The sequence below is a fragment of the Petaurus breviceps genome, unplaced genomic scaffold (assembly GCF_028583685.1).
Source record: "Petaurus breviceps papuanus isolate PSGF00001 unplaced genomic scaffold, PetGlider_PUasm1.0 689, whole genome shotgun sequence".
Taxonomy (NCBI): domain Eukaryota; kingdom Metazoa; phylum Chordata; class Mammalia; order Diprotodontia; family Petauridae; genus Petaurus; species Petaurus breviceps.
The window spans coordinates 991,341-1,010,730 of record NW_027186458.1 but is presented as its reverse complement, the minus strand read 5'-3'; the positions used below and the strand labels follow the sequence as shown (position 1 = coordinate 1,010,730).

Sequence of the window (19,390 nt, the reverse complement as noted above, 5' to 3'; positions counted from 1 at the left end):
TTCTTTCTTTCTTTCTTTCTTTCTTTCTTTCTTTCTTTCTTTCTTTCCTTCTTTCCTTCTTTCTTTCTTTCTTTCTCACTCTTTCTTTCTCTCTTTCATTCTCTTTTTCTTTCTTGATAGATCTCTGTATCATTTATTATAACCTTCTTTTCCTCTCCTCTTCCTTTTTCACTCGTCCTCTCACTTTTAGCTGTATTACATATTGTTCCTTCTTGTAGGTTGTAGCAAGAGATGATGACCAAGGCTCCAACAGCAAACTGACATACACACTCATTGGAGGGAATGAAGATAATGCCTTTGTTCTCTCAGCCAGCGGGGAACTCAAAGTGATACAGAGCCTAGATAGAGAAAAGAAGGAGAAATGCACCTTGTTGGTTACAGCGACTGATGCAGGTGAGTGGATTGAGACTGGAGTGCATTTCCAGATTTACCTGCCAAATTCCAAAAACTCATTCATATACAGTAGACATGTTGAAGAGCTATTCTTTTTTACAACTTTTACTAAATTTCTGGTAAGCAAAAGGAATTAGATTTAATTATAGCAAATGCTATAAATTATATATAAATAATATAATATGTATATAATTATAATTAGATTTTTTTCTTTCTTGAAAATCTATTTTTTGAAACATAATATTCTGTCCAGAAATTGAAGGTTCTAGACTTTGATTGATAACACCGAGGGACCCTTGTTCAAATCCCATCTTTTCTGGTTACTACCTTGGCCAAAGCATTAAAGCTCTCCAGGCTTTAGTTTCTTTATCTGTAAATAAGGCAGTTGGAAAAGATGACCTGAAAGTTCCTTTCCTGATTTGTAACTGTGATCACTGACGAGTAAAGAGAGTTTTTGTCATGATGGCACCTTCACTGCCTTTCATTCTGGACTGAAATTTTTCCTGTTATGCAGCATGCAGTTAAAGTCAAAAGATCTGGTTTTCAATCCTGTTTGTAGCATTATTATCTGGCTCACTTAAGTCCCTGGACAAATAACATCTGCAAATCTCTGTCTGTCTGTCTGTCTGTCTCTGTCTGTCTCTGTCTCTCTCTCCCTCTCTCTGTCTCTGTCTCTCTCTTTCTCTCTCTGTCTCTCTCTCTCTCTCTGTCTGTCTCTCTCTCTCTCTTTTATACACACACACACACACGCTTTCTCTGTAAAACTACTATAATAATACTTAACAGTACAAGTTTTATTGGACTATTTTTTTGGTTTGGTTTTCTACACCTTGATTCAGTATATAAATTCAAGTTATTTTTATAATTAGCCCGAACCACATCAAAGAATAATTAGGAAATATTTAACAAAATAAATAAAAATGCAATAAAACATAGATTTTTTTAAGCAATCAGGGTTAAGTAACTTGCTCAAGGTTAGATGACCAGTTATTTCTTGGTGTGGTGCTGAGTGTCTGAGCCCGGGATTTGATCTCCAGGTCATCCCAACACTGGAGCCGGTGTTCTTACTTGCTGAGCCACCTGGCTGCCCCATCATAGATAATCTTACTATATCATTTTCTAAGTTAATATTTTACCTTCAGGGAAACTTATGTGCATGATTTAGTGGCCCCTACGTCTATTTGGCTTGACAAGACTGACTTAGCTTGCTTGTACCTCTCTTTTTTTCACCTGTAAAATAAGGATAATAATAACATCTGTTTTTGAAGGGTTGTTATCAAAATGTCAAATATCAAATGAGATAACACATGTGAAGTGCTTTGGAAACCTTCAATGCAAGTTCCCACTCAGAAGGCCCATAGGCTTCCCCAGACTGCCACAGGCATCCATGGAAAACACACACACATACACACACACCAACACATACACAAACATGGCTAGATAAACGTCAGCTGTTGTTATTACATGGACAGTTCTGTAGCTCTTTCAGGTAAATCATTCTGAGAATTCCTCAGGTAATGTAAGTCTGATAGGTTAAAAGGTTTTTTTAATCTTTTTTTATTTCCTCATATACTAACACAAACTAATAAATTTGGAATGTTAATATTAGGAAACCTAAAAATGCCATTCCAGAAGCTTATGCATTTATACCAGTCTTGAGATGGTTCTGTTGGCCCTTGGCTCTGTAAACATTCCTTGGCTCAAGAAGCTCAGGCCTAAGGGAGAGGGGGCTGTCCTCTTCCCAGGCCTGCTGTTCTGCTTTCCCCGAGGGCAGTGATGCTTGGAAGACTGCGATGCATTTGCACTGCACTTGCTGGTGTGATTCACTGTTTCCATTTTTAAAGTTATTTCAGAGAACGCGAGGATTGACAGTGAGCATTCCACCAGCCAGCAGCCAACACTGCTATTTTCTCCTGAAGGAAGCTGTGTCAAGTCCAGGAGAACTGGCTTATAGCCTTGGTCGTGAATGTCTCTCAGGCCCCCAGGTTCTTCATGTGTGACTATTATCCTCCCTTCAGTGGTAGATGTAGAGTTTGACCCTTCCAGATACAGGTGTCACCCACAGATAAAACTAGATCCAAAGTTAGAGTTGGGAGGGACCTTAGAGGCCCTCTGGTTCAGTCCATTCATGTTATAGATGAGGAACTGAAGAACCAGAAAGGTTGGGACCTGCCCAAGGTCATGCAATACACAGCCAGTAAACATCAGAGGCAAGACCTGGTTCGCTGGCTTGCTGACTCCAGAGCCAGGATTTTCCTTCCTTCCTTCCTTCCTTCCTTCCTTCCTTCCTTCCTTCCTTCCTTCTTTCCTTCTTTTCATCCCTCCATCCCTCTTTCCTTCCCTCCCTTCCTCCTTCCCTCCCTTCCTCCTTCCCTTCCTTCCTTCCTTCCTTCCTTCCTTCCTTCCTTCCTTCCTTCTTTTCATCCCTCCATCCCTTCCTCCTTCCCTCCCTTCCTCCTTCCCTTCCTTCCTTCCTTCCTTCCTTCCTTCCTTCCTTCCTTCACAACTGCAGCAAGAACAAAAAAAAAAACAATTCAAATGAGCATTTCCATATATTAGCCACAATTAACCAGAACTTCCCCAAAACATAACACAACAGTAAAAGAGGATTTTACACTAAATAATATAGTCAAGTTGTAACTTTCTAACCTATACTTCCTGTCTGTGACTTTCTGAATTTTCTTCTATGCTTTTTTTTTTTTGCAGTAAAAAATGACCTTTCTTTTTTTTCCTTTTTCCTTTTTTTTTGTTTTTCTAGATGTAATCCTATCCCTTGTCCTCTCAGGAAAGAAAACTGGGGAGAGGGGAAGGAAAAATGCCTTGAAACATACATGTTTAGTCAAATAAAATATATTCCCACATTAGCCATATCTTGTGTGTATGGGGGGAGGGGCTGGGGGAGATACAAGAAAGCTCCTGTATCCTTTCTTCATGCAAGGATGAGATAGTGAGCTAGACCCTGTCACTGAAGGAAATATGATATGGCCACCACTTGCTTTGCAGATTGCTTCCAAAGCGATGGTTTATCATCTGTTAGCAATTCAATTGAACTCATTACAGTTGATCAAGATTTACTAAAAGCAGACATTTACATAGCACTTTAAATTATATAAAGCGTTGTACATGTATTAATTAACCTATTTGAGCTTCACAGTACCCTTGGGGTGGGAATGGGTACCCCCTTGTTGTTAGCTCTATTTCAGAGATGAGCAAAGTCAGGCTTGTAGAATTATTTGCTACTAATTTGCATGGTTGCATAGAAAGGATCCCGTAAGATTTGAATTCAGGTGATCTTGATGCCAAGTCCAACAACCTGTACACCATGTTATTCTGCCTCTCATTAACATAGTTCCTGTGGGAAAGGAAGTCATCATACCATTGTGGATGGCACTTAGCTTCCTTGCATATTTTATCGATATTTTTTATTCTCCTAATGAAGTACTATTTTGACATTTTATTGAATAGACTTTCCCTGATTTAAGAATGCCTTACTTACAAAATAATCCATGCTCTTACCCTGGGAAGTATATTGAAAAATCTAAGGAGTGCTTAGAAAGTGTGAGGTTTCAGAAATTTAGGAAACACCTTCACAGAATCTCATTGTGGTCCTCTGGTCTCCACTCACCCAGCCACCACCCTAGTTCATTCCCTCATTCCCATTCAGCTGGATGATAGCCATAGCTTCCTGATTGATTGGTCATCCTGCTTTGTCTCTACCCTTCTTTAATACTTTCTTCACTTGGCTGCCAAACTGGTTTTCCTAAAACTTAGGTCTAACTATTTCAGCCACCCTACTCAGTAAACTCCAATGTCTACCTATTACCTGCAGGATCAAAATGAACAATTCTTTGACTGACATTGAAAACCATCATAATCTGTCCCTTTCCTGCCTTTCCAATATTCATGCATTTTTCTTTCACCATATACTCTGTGATCTACTCATGCCAATCTAGTTCCTATTTTTGAAACACTCATTTTCCATCTTTGTGTTTTTGTACTGGCTATCACCCATACTCAGAGGACTTTCCTTCTTCATAGAATCTCTGGTTTCCTTCCATATGCAATCCAAATGGCATCTTCTGCAGGAGGCCTTTTCCTTGACTGTTAGAGCCTCCCCCGCCCCTTATGTATCTACTTCTCTATGTGTTGTCTTCCACGTTGGATTGGTAACTCCTTGAGAGAAATGATTGTTTTTTTTTTATTTCCTTTGCATCTTCAGCATTTAGTTTGTTTCCCTAGCAGATGAGTACTAAGTAAATGCTGATTGATCGATTGGAAAGCATAAATGGCCAAGGAGGATAAATTCTCTCTTAAACCTCAGCTACAGATGCCATAGGTTAAAGATTATGGTTATAGTGCATAGGACTGGAGAATATGGGACAGATACAAGAAGTGGTTTGCAAGTAAAATGACTAGGACATGGCAGATGATTGGATTTGGGAAATGAGAAGTAGAGTCCAGAGACAAGGAAATGAAGTGAATGACAATGCCCTGGCACATTAAAGTCAGGCATGAAAGTGATCAGTCATATTGTGAGTTTCCTGTAGACATATTGAACTCAACATGTCCAAAACAAAACTCATCACCTTTACTCAAGCCTCCTATCTTCCTGTTACTGTGGAGGACATAATCATCTTCCTAGTCACCTATATTCCCAAACTAGGTGTCATCTTCAATACCTCAATCTCTTTACATCCCCATATGGAATCAATTACCAAGTTATATAATCTGACCTTCATGACATCTCTCGTATACACTCTCTCCTCTGACATCACCTCCACCCTGCTGAATTATCTAGTCTATCCTCAAGCTCGTCCTTCTTCCACTTAGTTATCATAGTGAACTTTTTGTAGTAAAAAAAGCTATTTCCGTTCCATTACCCCCTGCAAGAAACTCCCGTGGCTCTGGATGGAAGATAAAAACCTAGAAATGTGGAAGTACTCAACCCAAAGCAGAAATGCTTCTTTTCAAATCCTGCTTTTAACACTTATTAGCTGTGTGATTGTGGGCAAATTACTTAATCCCTATCTGCCTCAGTTTCCTTATCTGTAAAATGGGGATAATAACAGCACCTACATCCCAGGGTTCTTGGAAGACTCAAGTACATAATATTTACAGAGCACTTTGCAAATCTTCAAATGCTTTATAAATACTAACTATTATTAATAAAAAGAATGAAAGAAAGAAAGCTTTGTCTTCTACCAAGCATAACATTTCTTTAAAGATTTAATAAATTTTGATTGCAATGCTCTCAAAACAAAGAGCTAGAATTATTTCCCCCGCTGGTAACTATGAAACTAAATATGTGGAGCAGTAGAAATTCCAATAACCCACTAATTAGGACATGGAATGCATTGTGTTCAATTATTTGGTCTTTTTTGATTATAGGAAAGGAGGTAGGACTTTTTCTTTGGTGACATAACCCTGAATGTAAAGGAGAGAAAAAAATTGCCAATTATGGCAGGATCAGACATAAATCAACCGTATTCAATTTATTACTACAATCTTTTACTAATTAGAGTCCTCTTGTATAATCGACTTCCATGGAGAGTAACAGAAACTCTGTTGTAGTTCTGCTCACGGTGCCTAGAGTGTTTGGTTTTGCTTAGTTGAGACAGCATATAACCACAGCTTATGGAAGTATGGAGATGACCAAAAGGAAATCTTCTCAAAGATTCTGCTCTACCTTCATGCAGCCCAGAAATAAAATTATCAGGATGGTCAAAATCCTAATATTTTTTCCAGAAAAAATGTTCAAAGTGTTAAAGGGTTTCATGATAATAAAGGAGAAAAAAAAACAACCGCAACAAAAATGATGCCCCTCATATTTCTGTCATATTGTCAGTTTCCATCACTAGCTCTCTAGCAGACAGGATTTTCTTAAATGTGTCTTTCTGATAGGATTGAATTAAAATTGGTATAGCTTTGCAAAAAACAAGAATGATCTGTGGACGGAACAGAGACAGTGAAAAGTTATTTGTAGGTTGCTAAAGATCTTGCCAAGGTTTGTTCGAATTATGTGAATCTTTAAGCTTGGACGTTTGGCTCCCCTTCTCAATGAATGTAAATAGATGTGAAACAGGCATTTTACTCTTATTAATTCAATGACCCACATGATTGATGATGAATTTTGTCTCTACTGATAACCATCACTTCCTCCATACCTTAGAAGTTGGTCATCAAAAATTGTGAAAGCTGACAAATGTCTATTTTTTTATACTGCTTAGGAAGGTGGGTTCTTGGGTGACAAGCCCAACAGTCAATCGTCAGGTTTGTGATCACATCAGTTTCCAAGGACCTAATAATATGTTCTGCTGGCATATTCTTGCAGAGTCTGAGGTCACACCTCCACCAAAAAAGGAAGAGTCTTCTTTCTGCTTGAGAGAATTGAGGAAAAGAAAGGCTAGATCACTGATGATGGAAGTGTATTGTCTGTGTGTGTGTTCATTAGTCTGCGCTTGTGGTTTCCTTAATGTAGGGACTCCTTGTGTCCCAAAGCAGGATTTTTTCTATATTATATCGTCTTAGAATATTTCCTGGGTGACTGAGAGTTTATCAGGGGTGGGGAACGTGTGGCCTTCTAAGTCCTTGTGTGTGACCTTTTCAATGAGTCCATGTTTTACTGAAGAAATCCTTTACTTAAAGGGATTTGTTCTGTGAAACTTGGATTCAGTCAAAGGGCAGCTCTTGGGAACCTAGAGGGCCACATGGGGCCTTGAGCTTGTAGGTTCCCCACCCCTGGTTTAAGTGACTCTTGCCACACAAACCACATGCATATGTATGTGTATGTGTGTGTGTGTGTGTGTGTATATATATGTCTGTGTGTATTGTATATATACATATATATGTATATTATATTACATATGTATATATAATGTATATGTATGCACAGTGAATAGATTAGTGCACTTGAAGGAAAAAATAGTGGGCCAGCCTCTGCTATTTATTAGCTGTGTGTTGTACAAAGCAAACAAATTTACCTCTTTCTGGACCTTAGCTTCCTGATAAATGAGGGAATTGGCTTTGATACCCTTTAATGCCTTTCTGGTTCCAAATCTGTATTCCTATCTGGTCTGTGTATGCACCAAATGATTGAGAGGGGATGGTTGGTTTGGATGCATAAAGAGAGTGACTTCTTTAGAACATGAATATATATCTTGATATTCATTTTTTTAAGCAATTGGGGTTAATAACTTGCTCAAGGTTGCATGGCCAGTTATTTTTGTGTGGGTGCTGAGTATTTGAGGCTGAAACTGATCCTGGGTCTCCCGACGCTGGGGCCGACGCTCTTACTGCGCCACCTGGCCGCCCCTGGTATTAATTCTTATGGAGACGAGGACATGGTTGGCATGTAATATTTGGAGCACAGGGAAGACTGAACAAAAAGCTAAATAAGAAGGAAAACATCAAATATATTGTTGGGAACACTAGCTTAGACCTATGGCCATTTATAAATGAGGCTATAACAGATTACACATGTTTCTAAAATCCATGTTGCATATACGCATATGAGATAGTGTGCTAGCCCCCAAAGGAAACGTAGTGAAATATATGGAATCAAAAAGAATAGTCATAGTAATTGAAGATAATTAAATAAAATCAATGTAATTAAATGATAATTTATTTATATATTATATTGAATTGCTATTTATCAATCACTAATTAATATTATTTATATAGTTATAGTAATGTAAATATAGAATCCTGTTAAAATAGTAAAGAAAAAAAGAAATGCAAGTAAAAGATGCAAACTCTAATGTAGACAAAATTATGACCACATCGAAGAGTGGGTCACAGAGAAAATTAAAGAAATAATAATCACATGGAAGAAAATGACAATATTGAAATTTATCATATAATTTCTATGATGCAACTAAAGTATCCTCAGAAGGAACTGTGTGTCTCTAAATGTTTATTATCAGAATAGAAAGAGATGAGTCATGACGTTAGCATCCAAGCCCAACACTCTTCCCACGATTTCTTACTTCAAGCCCCAGTTCCATTCTTGCACAATATTTCTGAGAGATCAGTGCTTGGTCAGCTTCTAATGGTTACATCTCCAATGCGGAGGTCCTAGACACATAGGTTTAGAGCAAAATCAGACTTTAGGTATTCTGGGGCAGGGTTTTTTAAGTGACTGAGTTTGTGCGTGTGTGTGTGTGTGTGTGTGTGTGTGTGTGTGTGTGTTGGACCCCTTTGGCAGTCTGATAAGTTTGAAGTGTCTAGAGAGATGGGTTCAGTGGAATGTGCTAGGAGGCAGTGAGCCTTTGGAGCATTTTATAAGCTTGATTTAACTTTTAGTACTTAACAGGGGAGGAATGATTTTAGCCACAGTCCTCTGTCTTTCCTTTGATTTTCTTTGCTTTCTCTCTACAAATGATCTTTCTAAATAAGTAGCCTCTTGATCTCATTTTTTACCCTCTGTTTTATTCCCCACTTCACTCTAATTGAATTCATAATTGCCACATTTGGCAGGGAAACAAAAAGAGAGTCAATGATCTTGAGAATGTTTACTCTTTGGCCAGCTATCTCAGGGAAAACATATTTCAAGACAACTGACCTTTGAAGAAGATTCTTGATACCTTGTATACCCAAGTCAAATGATCACTGTCCATCGTCACCATTCTCCAGTTGTCAAATTCTAGTATTTTGGTATGGTGGAAATTAATCTGAAATGCAATGATATGTAAAAGGTTTGCTGTTAGTTTTGAGTATGACTTTTTAGGGATTGGAGTGAGTAGCCAATCCACTGAAATATCTGATTGGATATATTCAAAATGGATTAGCATTATTCAGGACAACTTCATGAAATATTGTTGTTTGTGTTTGACTTTCTTGTGAGCATTCTACCTTATGGCATATGGCAGCATTGAACTTGCACAAGAACATTGAACTTGGAGTCCGAAAAACCTGTGCTCATATCCCACCTCAGATGGTAGGATCCCGAGCAAAACACTCCACCTCCTTGGCTTCAGCTTCCTAATCCGTAAAATGAGCAGATAGGTGGCAGAGTGGATAGAGTGCCAGACATGGAGTCAGGGGCCTTAGGCACTTACTAGGCTCGAGGACCCTGGGCAAGTCACTTAACCCTGTTTGCCTCAGCTTCCTCATCTGTGAATGAGCTGGGGAAGGAAATAGCAAACCACTCCGGTATCTTTGCCAAGAAAACCCCAAATGGGACCACAAAGAGTTGGATATGACTGAAATCACTGAATAGAATCAGCAAATTGACTCAGTGGCCTCTAAGGTCCCTTTCAGCTCTAAATCTATGAGCCTATGAAATGAGACATAATGTTAAATAGGTATATTTTCCTGGTTGTTGTTTTTTTTTTTTTCCTGGGAAATAATAAAAATTTCCAGTCATGAGGTAAACTCTTACTTAAGCAGCATATAACACCTTATAAAGTCATTGTTTGCAAGTTAATTTTGCAGTTCAACCACTACAATTTTAGGAAGTTTAACTACAAGAGTAAGACCCATAAAACAAGGCCATATGGCAAGCACTAATTATTGGTGGTGGTGGCGGTAATGTTGTGTCTATGTGTTTGTGTGTGTGGGGGGGAGGGAAATTGGAAGGGTGAATTGACTTTTAAAAAAGGAATTCAACAAAAAAAAAGAATTATTTAATGAGAATTTCAGACTAACCCAAACTCCAAAGGAGACAGATGTTCTGGAATCATGTAATTTTGTAACTGGAAGAGATTTGAGAGGCCATCTAGGCAATAATTCTCAGGTATTAGTCACTTGGCCAAAAGCTCCCACAGCCAGTTGAATGGTGGAGCCAAGATGAAAATCCAGAACCTTTAATTTGCAACCTATAGTTGTTTCCACCGTATCTTTTGTGGATGCCATTTCCTCCTGGGTTTGGGTATACACTTTCTCTACATGGTATGGATTTTAAAGGAATAATAATTTTTAAAAGTCATTTTCCATATTTTATATATAACAGTGGACAAATGAAAAGGAGTATAGCATAGTGCCTAAGAAGATTGATTTGGGAAAACTGAAGAATGATATTTTTGGACACATCCTAGACATATGAGCACATAAAAGCCATTTCATCTCTTACTGGGCCTCAGACAACTGTCTCTTAGACTCTATGTTAGAGATAAATTTCTATTCTATGGTGGTAGACACAGTTTGATGGTGGGAGATGCCTGCATCATTGAAATCACTGGTTCAGAACCACATCTCACCCCACCCTCAACCACCATGAAAAAAAAAAGAATTAACATTGTATTTCCCACCTATTGCCCAATAAGTAAATGTTTAAGTGATGATTTTTAGGAATGAAATTTAAAATTAGCAGAGTTTCAACTTTATAGTCAGAATTCTTTTAAGTTACACTGAAAGTAAACAAAACTCTAGATACTTTAAATGTTAAGTAACTGGGAACATGAGTCATATTAGATTAATGTTGGTAGGCACAAGACAGTCTGGGAGGTTGTCCATCCTTCAATAAGATGCTTATTGGGAATGTTAATAACATGAAAGATTCCATGACAGACTTGTCTATGGAAATAACTTTATTTACTCCTCTTTTCTACCCTCTTCTTCATCTCCCATTCTTCAACATATTTTTTTCCACTATCTTCTTCACCTCTTTCTCCCATGAAGAGGTGACCCATTTCCTTGCCAAGGCAAACCTCTCTTCAAGCAAACTTGATCCTATCCCATCTACTTCAGCAGACTTCCCCTACTATTAGTTCTGTTCTCTATCGTCTTCCGTCTCTGTCTTTTGATGCTTCCCTTCTCCCTATAAGCATGTTTATTTCTCCCCCATCCTAGAACAAACAAACAAAAACTCTTTTAATCCCACTATCCCTAATATTGTCATCCTATATTTCTTCTCCCCTTCGCAGTCAACTATACTTGATGCCTCCATCTCTACTTTCTTTTCTAAACACTATATCATCTCTATTCTGACTTCAAAATTCCACTGAAATCTCTCCCTCCAAAGTTACTAGTGAATCTCTTAATTTCCAGATCTAATCACTTCTTCTTAGTTCTCATACTTCTTGGGTTGTCTGCAACCCTCAGCACTGAAGGTTACTTCCTCTTCCTGTCTACTCTCTCCTCTCTTGGTTTTTGAATGTGGAAATACTAGGGGTTTTGTGACTTGCCCAGGGTCACACAGCTAGTATAAGTGTTTGAAACTGAATTTGAACTCAGGTTCTCCTGACTCCAGGCTGATGCTCTATTTACTGCAACACCTAGCTACCCAGTTCTTGGTTTTAGTAACTTTATTCTGCCCTGGTTCTTCTCCTATTCCATGTCAGACAGACCCTTCCCCTTTTCTCATCCTCCCTTCCAGTCATACCTACTAACCTTGCGTATTCCCCAAAACTGCACTTGGCCCTCTTCCCTTTTCACACTATATTATCTCACTTGATGATCTCATCAGTTCCCATGGGATCATTTATTACAGTTATACTGATGATGCCAAGTTCTGTATATTCCACCAAAGTCTCTCTCCTGAATTCCATTGTCACATCACCTACTGTTTTTTAGACACCATGAACTTAATGTCCCAGAAGCATCTCAAACTCAACATGTCCAAAACAAAACAGATTTTCTACCCCTTTCTCCAACCATTCCTTCTTTTAAATGTCTTAATTTTTGTTGAAGGAACCATCAACCTTTCTGTCATCCAGACTCATAACCTCAAAATCAACATCTGTTGCCAAATCTTGTCATTTCCACCTACAACATTATTTGTATCTGTCCCTTTCACTCAACTTACTTAGCTACCACCTTACTCCAAGCCCTCATCACCTCTCCCTTATACATTGTAATAGCCTTCTAAATGGTCACCCTGCCTCAAACATCTCCCCCCTTTAAGCCATCTACTACCTAGACAACGAAATGATTTTTTTCCTCTAAAATTCAGTTCTGATCATATTACTTCTCTACTCAAGACACTCCATTGGTTCCCTATGACATTTGGAATCAAACATAAACTCCTCTTTTTAGCTTTTATATATTGTCACAAAGTGGTCCAGAAGTACTTTTCCAGCATTATTGTACTACCCTTCCTATATTCTGTGATCCACCTGGAAGGGCCTTTATGTTCTTCACACTTTATATTCCATCTTTTCCCCTTGGCAAGGGCTATCTCCAAAGAATGTACTCACTCTTCACCCTTGTATCTTAGAGGCTGTTAAAACTCACGCCATGTAAATCCTTTACCTTTTGCCCTTGGCTACTAGTGTCCCCTCCAAAATCCTTGTTTTTTATGAGCGTGTATAAATTGCAGACTCTTGGCTCATTCTCCTAATAACTTCTCATATTAGCAAACCAGGTCCATGATGATAAGCTGGCAGTATCTCCCTTCAGTATTCTTGGAATAACACTAAGGAGTTTTGTTCTTAAATATTTTAAATCATAAGCACCCTCCCATTATACTTGGCAGTACCACTTTAACCAGTTAACATCTCCTTAATATTAGTGAACTAACTTACATCAAATACAATTCATGAAAAATACTATGCCTACTATATTTTGTTTCTTTAATATTCATGCTTTAAGAATATGTGATTTCATTCATGAATACTAGGAATACAGGTGATTATCTAAATTAATGGTCAATATGAATTTCTGTAACTGAAAAAAATCAGTTATCTCAGTCATCCCTCTTCTTGGGATGAGCCCATCAGCCCTTAGCTAGACTAGCCCTTGAACAGCAGTCACAGAATCCATTCCTAGTCATAAGAAGTTTTTCCAACTTGGCAGGACAGGCATAACTGGGAAGACCAGCTCCAAACCATGATGAGATACCCACTTTAGTCAGATAATAATAAAAACAATGACACCAGTGCTCCCTCCAAAAATTGGCTAATTACATTTATGTACTTTATTTGTAAAAAGCATTCACAGATTACATTATTTTAAAAAATCTATAAATATTTATAAGAAAACAATGTATTTCCTGAGGATCAAAAAGGGTGTGCCAGAAAGTCTGCGGTGCGTAAAGAACAGCTGCCTATCAATTTGGCAAGTATTAACAAACTATTCAAAAGCACTCAGGCACTTTACTATTGCCTTTATTAATTGTAAAACCTTTGGCTCAGTTCCACATAATGGCTTGTTTGTGTTATACAAATATATAAAATAGACTCAAATATAGTGAAAAAACCTACAGTATTTCATTTCCCAGTGGGGAAAATTCTCTTTGTTTAAACTCTGTCACTGTACAATACTATTAAGAACAGTAGATATGAAACACAATATTTTTTAAATTTTCCTTTTCTTTCTTCTTTTAAAATAATAGTTCATTTTCCCAACTAAATAGAGATAATTTTCAACATTAATTTTTGTAAGATTTTAAGTTCAAAATTTTGCTCCCTCCCTTCTCTTCCCCCTCCTTAAAATGGCCAACAATCTAATAGAGATATATATGTACAATCGTGTAAAACATGACATTTTTCAAGGAGATCATTTACGCCAATTGCATTTCTGCCTAAACTTCATCATCTCCTCGATAGAACTAAATATGGCTTCCAAATTAAAGGAGTTGAACAAAAACATCATATTAATCATTTGATATATAGATGTTTTCATGTTACATCATTCAACCAAAATACAATTTGAACACTCTTTCTCCATTGTTATCAAATGTCATTTTGACTCAATGAGTATAAAATCCTTAAGCTTTTAAATTAAGTCCCTAATCCAAAGGAAAATAGAGGCTGAATGCTTTGAGTTTCCATCCATTTTGTTGTTTTGAATTAATAGATGAAATGGTCTCATTGTGCACTGTTAATCTTTAAATTAGGTGATAAATTATTTGGATAATATCTTTGAAAAAGTGGAAAAAAAGAAAAAAAAATCAGATATTAGGAAAACTTATGTCCCACAAGATTAGTTATAGAAATATGAACACTTCCACAGAAAAATAGGAGAAAAAGGATTGATAAATACTCTTAGAGAACATGATAAACAGGTCAAAAATCTGTAAGAACTATAACCATCATTTGATGATATCCTGTCTGCTCTCAAATATCATCCCACAGGTGTTTGGCTTGTTGACGATGAAGCATTAAGCAAATGGGCAAATTCCAGGAATTTTTTTTAAAAATAGAAATGAAGGATTTAAGATGACAATTTTGGAAAAGAACTTTGCCAGGAGAAAGAATTCTTATTCTTAAGGACCTGTAATTTAGTGATCAATATGGATCTCAGAAGGGAATGGTGGAGATGTACCATGAGTGCAGATCATTAAAAAATGGTCCCTACTAGGGTCCAAGAAAGACATGACCTGGAGGCTAGAATTGCGTGTCAGAAGCTTGCTATCTCTTATGTGCTGACAGATGATGAATTCCAGGATTACAAATAAAGAATTTAAGCAATAAATTGTACGAGAAGTGGACTAATACCACAGGCAACACTGTTGCCCACAATTTCCCTCACGTAGCACTTACCCACAAAAATTTAAGAACAACATTTTTTAATAGATGCTGCCATACCAACTACTTATAATCTTCAAATTACATGGAATGAAAAGGTTTCAAAATATAGAGACATAGCAGGATAAAACAAAATCATGTGGAAACAAGATGAGGTCCAAGTTATCCTTGCTGCTTTGTCTGCTATGGGAGTACTACCAAGGATGCTTTCAGTGAGCCTACAGAAAATGTGCTTACAACTCCCCCCCGCCCCCCAGGCTGTCCTCTCTTCCATCATTCCGCCTCTCATCCCCTTCCCCCCTGGAGGGTGACATCCCATTTTTAGTGTACACATGTACAACCTATACTGAACTGCTTGTCTTCACAGTGGGGGTGGGTGACGGGGAAGGAAGGGAATGAATCAGGAATTGAAAGATTTAAAATCAAATATTCATATATATATATGTGTGTGTGTATATGTATACATACATACATATATATATATATATACTATTATTAATACCATCTTACAGGTAATTGGGAAATAACATATATAGGCACTGAGGCATAGAGATCCACTGGAAAAGTCAAAAGGGGTATGGGAGAAAATATGGGAGAGAGAAGACTGGAGGAGGGGATATCCTGTGGGACTGCTATTTTGGGGGGTAAATCGGGGAGAAAATTTGTAACTCAAAATCTGGTGGAAACGAATGATGTAAATCAGAAGTTAATAAAGCATTTTTTAAGTAAAAAAAAAAAAGAAAATGTGCTTACATCCTAATACTTTTATTCAATTATGAAAAGGAGCTGTTTCATCTGCCTGTGCAAATGTCTGCAGAACAATAAATATATTATACACACGCACACACAATATGCACACACACAGATGAAAAACAACTTGCCCCATTATACTTTAAATCTCTGTTCCATGGGGGGGAAAAGGATAAGAATGAAATCAACGACAATAATAACAACAACAACAATAATAGAAATTCACAATTGGTGCTTTATTAAAAACATAGTGTTTTTCCTCCTCGCAAGATCCTGGGATCAATTCAGGAAAAAAAAAAAGTATTGCAATTACTATTTTGTAGAGGAAATCGAGTCTCATGCTGGGACTTGCCCTGGGTCTTTGGATCAGAGATTTAAGGCAGGCAAACTACTTATTAGCTGAGTGCCAAATCAGCTGATATTTTTAATAAGTATTTTACATTTTAAAATACAATAAAACTATTTTAAAATGTAAAAAAAAACTTTATTAATGGGTCATATAAAAACATGTGTTGGACCGTATTTGCCCCTTCGGCTGTAGCTTGCTGACCTTTGATTTAGAGCTAGAGGGGGACCTTGGAGAGAGACTACGCCAATCACTTCATTGTATAGATGAAGGAATTGAGGCATGCAGTCCAAGGTAGTGAGTATAAGAGCCAGTATATGAGCCCAAATTTTCTCTGAATTGAGCACATTTCTTAGAGCCATATACCTGGCTTAATAAGGGTGATGTGACTTGTTTTCAGGTTTTTAAATTCTAAGCTCAATGACCTTCCACAGTAAAGATATCTAAAATTGGATACACATATACATATATATGTATATGTATGTATATACACACACAAACACACACATATGTGTGCAGGTATGTATACACACATATATACACCTATGTGTTTGTATATATGAATACAAAGGTGTGTATAAATATACATGTATGTATGAATGTATATATGTATTATGTGTGTATATATGTGTGTTTTTGTGCAGTCACTCACTCTTCCTTTTTCCTCTGTCTTTTAATGCTTGGCAGAAGAGTTGCCTAACCATTCTGTTGAAAATTTCGGGTCAACTTGATATACCAAGGGTCATCTCTATGACAGCATGATCAGTAGATGAGGGGAAATTTCACTCATTAGCATTTCTAATGAGGGACTTTGAGCATCTGCCTGGACCAGCAGGGTCAACCTTGGCCTTGAGCAGAGAAAGGCAATTGCACTTTCATGGGGGAGGGAGGTGCCAATGCTTCTGCAGAGGTCCTCACTAAAAGCTTTGCCAGGTATTCATCACGCCCTGATTTATTGGGTACTGATGTGAAGGCACATTTGGGTAATTGCTGCTTAGCATTTTCTTATGTGGCATGGGGCCTCAGAGGACTAAAGCCTAAGGTAGCATGACAGATCAAAGAGTCCTCCAGTAGGACATGAGTATTGCTGGAAGAGAATTATTTACGGCATGGAGAAGGAGAGTGGTTCTGAGGGTAGCCCGACTTTTTCTAAGCCTTGTTTGTAAAATTTCCTCATTTGTAAAATGAAATGGCTGAGTTCAATGAATTTTAAGGACCCTCCTACATCTAAATTTGTGATTTTATCCTTGAGTTTGGAGGATTCACTTTTTAAAATGTTATTTGTGTGGACTTAAGGAACATTTGCATTAAATTCAATGGCCCACCTTCGGAAAAAAAAATATGTAAAGGTATTTTATAGGTTTGCATAAAGTCTAATGACCACACAAGACAAATCACTCCAAATTTATGCCCAAGTCCCAGAATGCAGTGCCAACCCCCTGCCTCCAGCAGTTCAATCCAGGCAGCCGACAGATGTGCATTCCTGAGGTATTCCCATTGGAATATTTATCTTGGATGGACATTTCATTCTCCAAACTGGTCCTTTGTTTCTTTCAGTTCCTGTTTATGATTTGACTTTATGTTGCTACAGAGACTTCATCTCATACCTGTCAAAGGACTGAGTCAATGTTATTTTAATTCATATTTCCTTGAGTTATGGTAACTACTATTTGGTACCTCCAAACATATTTTAAATTGAATTGTATTTGTACATTCAGAATATGAAAGTATGTTTGAGTGATGCGGAAATTTAATTTTCACTGGGAGAAGGACTTGAGTATTCCCAGAATTATAACCATACCAGACCTAAAAGTATATATAGGTAAAATGCCAGTAATCACTAGGTTACAGCATGAAAACTATGGGAGATAACATAAGTAGTAGATAGACACTAGACTAGAAGTTGGAAGAACCTGGGTTTGAATTTTGCATCAGACATCCACTAGCCATGTGATCCTGGGTAGGCAAGTCCCTTAATCTTTCAGCCTCACTCTACTCAAACTTGTAGGCAGCTAGGTGCACAGTAGACAGAGGACTGGATCTGGAGTCAGGAGGACCTGAGTTTGAATACTGCCTCAGACACTAGCTCTGTGACCTTGGGTAGTTTCCTGTCTGTAGAAACTGGGAACCTCTGCCCTCCAGGGTTGTAGTAAGACTCAAATGAAATAATATTATAAAGTCCTTTCCAAATCTCAGAGCATTATATAAATACTAGTCATTAGTTATTATTTTCTGCAAAACAGATGTAGCAACAGCAGCTGTCTCAAAAGGTTGTTGGAAAGATCTTCTGAGACAATAGAAAGTGTCCCAAAATCCTTGGTGCATTTTCTATCTCTAGATCTATACAATTATAAAACGGCTTAAAACTGTACTAAGACTTCTGGGACACCATGAATGTGTGAAGTGCTTTGATATTTCTTAGCTGTTGTTCTTAACGATCATGAAGTTAAATAATATAGGTGAAGAGCTTTGAAAACCTCACAAGGCCATGTAGATGTGCTCTGTTGCTATCAGACAAGCTTTGTGCAAATTTATCCCTAATCCCCTTACTGATAATAATCTATGTAAACTTTAAAATGTCCGCTGTCACTTGTTAGCTAATTGTCACAGTGGTTTTCTAACCATTGGTCCATGTTCACATTCCTGATCGAGATATATCAACAAAATTCACAATCCACACAAATTCTGTAAAGTTAAAGTGTGAGTCCCCTTTCTCTCCGGTCCTCCTTCCCTCTTGCATTAACCCAATAACTTGCATTTCAACAGCTGTAAGGCAAGCTTTGCTGCTCTTTGGCCATCCTATACTCCTTGTGAGTTGACTTTCCATCGACACCGCAGCTACACCATTGCCTTTTGTCCCTTCTTTCTGATTGCATCTGGTTCCTGTAAATCAATCCCAGATGAAACTACATAAGCCTGCACTAACAGGCATCCACCCATCCCATCCATCATGATCAGATTCACCCAAGCTGAACATTGGCCTCGATTATGTTGGGATTCACCAGAAGTGGCTTGGGATTAATTAGAGCTTCATGTTTACAATGACCAACTGTCTCTACACCTTTGACCCTGTCTGTTGTCTGAATCACTAACCCGTGTTTTAGGCTTACTCCTCCTGCATCAGGCTATTTGTTTCTGGATGAAATTGTCAGCCCTATAGAGAATAACACATCAGTATGGGAGAGATCTCAAGGAATAAAACCTGAAGTGGGCCTTAGCATTCCACACTCCTCAGTGAGCCAGGGAGTGAGGCAAGGCCACTGCTTAAAGAAGGATTAGAATTTCATAATACTTTGAAGGACCAAGATGCATCCGTAGGCACAATGCTGCTTTAAAAAAAAAATTATAAAACAAAAAAGAGAGATGTTAGGATGAACATTTTTATTTCAAAGTAAAATTATAATAATTTTTTGGTGTCAACTGAAGGGCCTGATCTTTCCAGTATCACATGGTGTCTTCTGATTGTGTTTAATCCCTAAAAATTAGACAGACACAA

At 37.7% G+C, this 19,390-nt stretch overlaps 1 protein-coding gene across 2 annotated transcripts in view; it reads left to right on the top strand.

Annotated features, from left to right (window-relative positions):
• Nucleotides 1–19,390, top strand: part of FAT4 (FAT atypical cadherin 4) — a 236,793-nt gene that overhangs the window by 135,637 nt on the left and 81,766 nt on the right. For both annotated transcript variants that reach the window (XM_069104858.1, XM_069104857.1), the window contains exon 6: nucleotides 219–393. In XM_069104858.1, coding sequence (XP_068960959.1) covers nucleotides 219–393 — 175 coding nt within the window. The remainder of the gene's footprint in view (nucleotides 1–218; nucleotides 394–19,390) is intronic.